The sequence below is a fragment of the Drosophila teissieri genome, chromosome 3R (genome assembly GCF_016746235.2).
Source record: "Drosophila teissieri strain GT53w chromosome 3R, Prin_Dtei_1.1, whole genome shotgun sequence".
Lineage (NCBI taxonomy): Eukaryota > Metazoa > Arthropoda > Insecta > Diptera > Drosophilidae > Drosophila > Drosophila teissieri.
Genome location: NC_053032.1, coordinates 10,015,784 through 10,019,488, shown reverse-complemented (window position 1 = coordinate 10,019,488; position 3,705 = coordinate 10,015,784). Strand labels below are relative to the sequence as shown.

The following is a 3,705-nucleotide window of genomic DNA, read 5'->3' as shown; positions in this document are numbered from 1 at the left end:
GTTGGATCATAAAGCGCCACAAAAGGGAAATTACCCAGAGCCATCTCATGGCTAGCTTTCTGTGAAGACCCACTTACGAAGCTGATGGAATGAGAATATTTCGGCTGAGAATCAAGCATATTAATCAGTTTTAGGGTGCTCTAAGAACGATATGCCATATATCGAGTGGGAGTTACCAAACTAACGCCATAATGCATCGGTGAAAGACACAAATTTACGACAGAGTTGTGTAGCCTTTTGCTGCAATAGAAGTTTTATATTAAATACTTTTAGCTTAACTTTATTAACTTTTAACTTAATTATCGACTGTAACTCCAGACTTTGGGAATTTCGACAGTAATAAGATTAGAGATATGCTCAGTCAATTATCCATCTATTTTCCACTTGACCGGCAACTTGCAACTCTGGTCAGCTTCCTTGTTGCACCTGGGAGAGTGAGGATGAAGAAAAACCAACTCTTACTCTCTCGCATCCGGTTCCCAGCGAGGGGAATACCTTCGGTAGAACCGTTTAAGCAATCCATTTAAACAACTCGACACTTCAAAGCGAAGCTGCTGAATGTCTATCTGCACTAAATGGAAAAGCCCTCAACGGCTTAGGCAAACATTTGCAATTACAATTTTAGCATATAATTGCAAACATGATAAACACTTTTATCTGCGGCTGCTGTTCACTCTCGGTTCTCCACAGCAATGGCAATCCGGCAATCCGGCAATCCGGCAGTCCGACAATGCGATGCAATGCAATGCCATGTAATGCGAGGCCACGTCGAGGCAAACCTGGTCGGTCTGCAGTTGGGCCACTCGATGCACTCGGGCCAGAAGCAGGACAGGAGCGAGACCAGGACCAGTCTGGCCACAACTCACGCAGCACCAGCAGCAGGTTAGCCCGAGCTGCCAAGAAGAAGCGTGTCGCCAATTCGTGAGGTTTACCTAGAAAAATGTCGCGACAATTGTGCCCGCAAAAAGGAAAACCAAAGTGAACGAACAAAAGACAAACGACAGTAGTAGCCATTCAGAGATGAGCTCCTGGCTAGAACTATAAGTGGGATCGCACATAGAGAATCGGAGTAAAATAATTAAAAACTATTTTTTGTTCATCTTGTATGTGAAATCATCTATTTTGAATTGTATTTTATCACTTGAGCTGAAGTTGAACTTACCTAATTTAATCTTTGAAAATTCAAATGAATATGTACATTTCATGACCGAGCTTCAGCCAGCTACTTTTAGCGGCTCCGTCGGCGATGGTCGATGGTCGGGCAAAGCTGAAGGAACGGCTTTGGAGCTAGCGGAGTATGCAATTGAAATTGAAGAATTACGCGAAGAATGTCAGCGAACATAGTAAATGTTGTACACATGGCCCAGCCCGCTGGCAGTGGATCCCGATCTGGCCAGAGGGTCGCATATATTATGGCCGGTTTTCAGGACGGGATGGGGCTCATTCTCCCAGATTACGTATCTATCCCCTCGCAGTGCGGGGAATTGTCACTGGCAGTTAAGTGATCTACAGCTGATCGAAGGAGTCGTGAAACGAGTGGTTAGCTGGAGTGGCAGTAGCTGGAGCATCCCCCGCCATCAGTTGTTGCCTTGATTCTGTGGCGGCATCTAAATGAACTAAAGATCAACTGGGTTTTAGTAGCCTTAGCCTCATTACGAATGGAAATGATGATGGACAATAATGACGCGACAACAGGAAGTCCAAGTCGTCGCTGCAATGCCGACGACAAGTCGTCAACTTTGCTCGATTCCCCTCCATTTTGCCGCTCCATAGGATTGCGATCCAACTGAATGAAAAGTCCCAGTCGGACGCGAACTCAAACTGGAACTGGGCTAGTGCATCGTTAAATTGATTTGTGTGTGATCCGATCCGCACAACTAGTTTTCGATGCCTGAGAAAGCGCTGCTGTTCTGCCGGCCACAAAAACGAAATAGCTTCTGCTACAATATTTGTTTGAATATTTCAGAAATGCCACTTAAATGCCAGACTTCAGTTTCAGCACCGCGCTTCCGTTTATGGTAAGTTCTTGGTCTTATCATTGTCATAAGAGAGTTGTAAAGAATCCGGCCAATGTTAATGAGATGAGAATAAATCAAGTTTTATGGCACTGAAAGGCAGACCTGCCCAAGCAATACCCCTTGCCATCCGGCAAATGAAGGAACAAATTTACGACAATTCGAAAATTGGCAGCCGTGGGGAACGGTTTAATTCCATTGCCAGGATTGTCATAATTTCGACAGGCCGACAATGGGAAAATGCAGCCAACACCCGCAACTTTCGGGCGCTGGTACCGTTTTCGACCAGTTTGCCCTGTCCGCCTGGCAATAGAAATTAAAGTTAACAAATTTCCGACAATGTTTGGACATTTTTGCAACAAAACAGCCAACAAAAAGCCAGAACAAAGCTGCAACAGCCGATGACGCCGAGTACCGTAATTGTGGCTCTTTCGGGTTCTTTGTCCGCATTCAAAGTTGTCAGATAAATGGGGAACAGCCAGGAGAGAGCGAGTGCACAAGCGGGAAGAGGATAAATACACTTAAAACAATACCTATGCCTCAGAAGTCTTGATGAAAAAGAGAAAGCCTTGGACTCTATGGTGTTCCGCAATACACGCAATCTTTTTTTACTAATCTTTATACATAAAAATCGCTTAATAATAAATGATTAATAATAATATCCTATAATTTTAACTTTCAATGGGACCTACACGCCCACAGTAATTGCGCTTAAGCAAATTCGAGGAAGCTAATCGGGAGACTTAAAACTTAATGGATAAGTTATTGGGGATAAGTTATTGGATAAGTTATTGGATAAGTTATTATTTATAAAATTCAGTTTCAAAAGAGGAATGTTAAAGCGTAATATTGTGTTTAGATTAATATAATAAGCAATTTATACCACTGATATAAACAATTCCAACTAACCATTTCTGAAAATGTTCTGAGTGCAGTCCTATTAAAGATCGCTTAGCTGACAATGCAACCCTAGGTAGCCGTTCCAGCTTCCTTCCATCAGCCAACGCAGACGCCCCAAAGGCCTAAAAGTTGCCGCCAACTTCCAATTGCCAAACATTTCTGGCCCGTCCACTCCTTGCCCTTCTTTTCTTCGCGGATTTCTTTGGGATTCGGCGGATTGCAGGAGGAGTCTTTGGCTTCGAGCTGCGAATGTGTGTAGAGTTAAGTTGTCGTCGCCGTTGTTCGATGAATCGTGATTTTGTCAATTGGGGCTCAAATTTTTTGTGCTCGGGTTCCTTTGTGAATGTGGAAATGTGGCACGTTGGCGTGGTACTGGGAAACGTAGCTTGGGTGTGGGAAAGGCAATTAGAGCGATGGAAAGTGCCGACTAGTTCTAAATCGAATGGGAACAGAGCATAAGGAATCCACTTACAAATGCGCCATTCTCCATGTATGATGTAGAGTTCTCAGAATTATCGTAAGAAAAAGAACTGGGTCGGTTAAAGTTATTGTCGTACCTCACTGCCTATAATATTACCGCCAAAGTATCCTTTAAATGCAGATTATTCTAATAATTGGTAAATGGTTCATCAAAACTTATACCTGTTACTTGTACCCCAAAAGAGTATACTAAATCGTTGAAAAGTAGGCAACAGGTGGAAGAAGCGATTCCGACCCTATATAGCATAAATATATAGCATCAGATTCACTTGTCGAGTCGCCTGTCTGTCCTAATGAATGTCGAGTTCTC

The 3,705-nt window shown here is 43.3% G+C and overlaps 1 protein-coding gene across 1 annotated transcript; it reads right to left on the bottom strand.

Moving 5' to 3' along the window:
• Positions 1-365: 365 nt before the first annotated feature.
• On the bottom strand, positions 366-3,247 carry LOC122622411. Its single transcript, XM_043800823.1, is given in 3 exon segments — positions 366-426; positions 2,925-2,982; positions 2,985-3,247. Coding segments are annotated over 3 exon segments (207 nt in total). The 5' UTR covers positions 3,073-3,247.
• Positions 3,248-3,705: the final 458 nt, after the last annotated feature.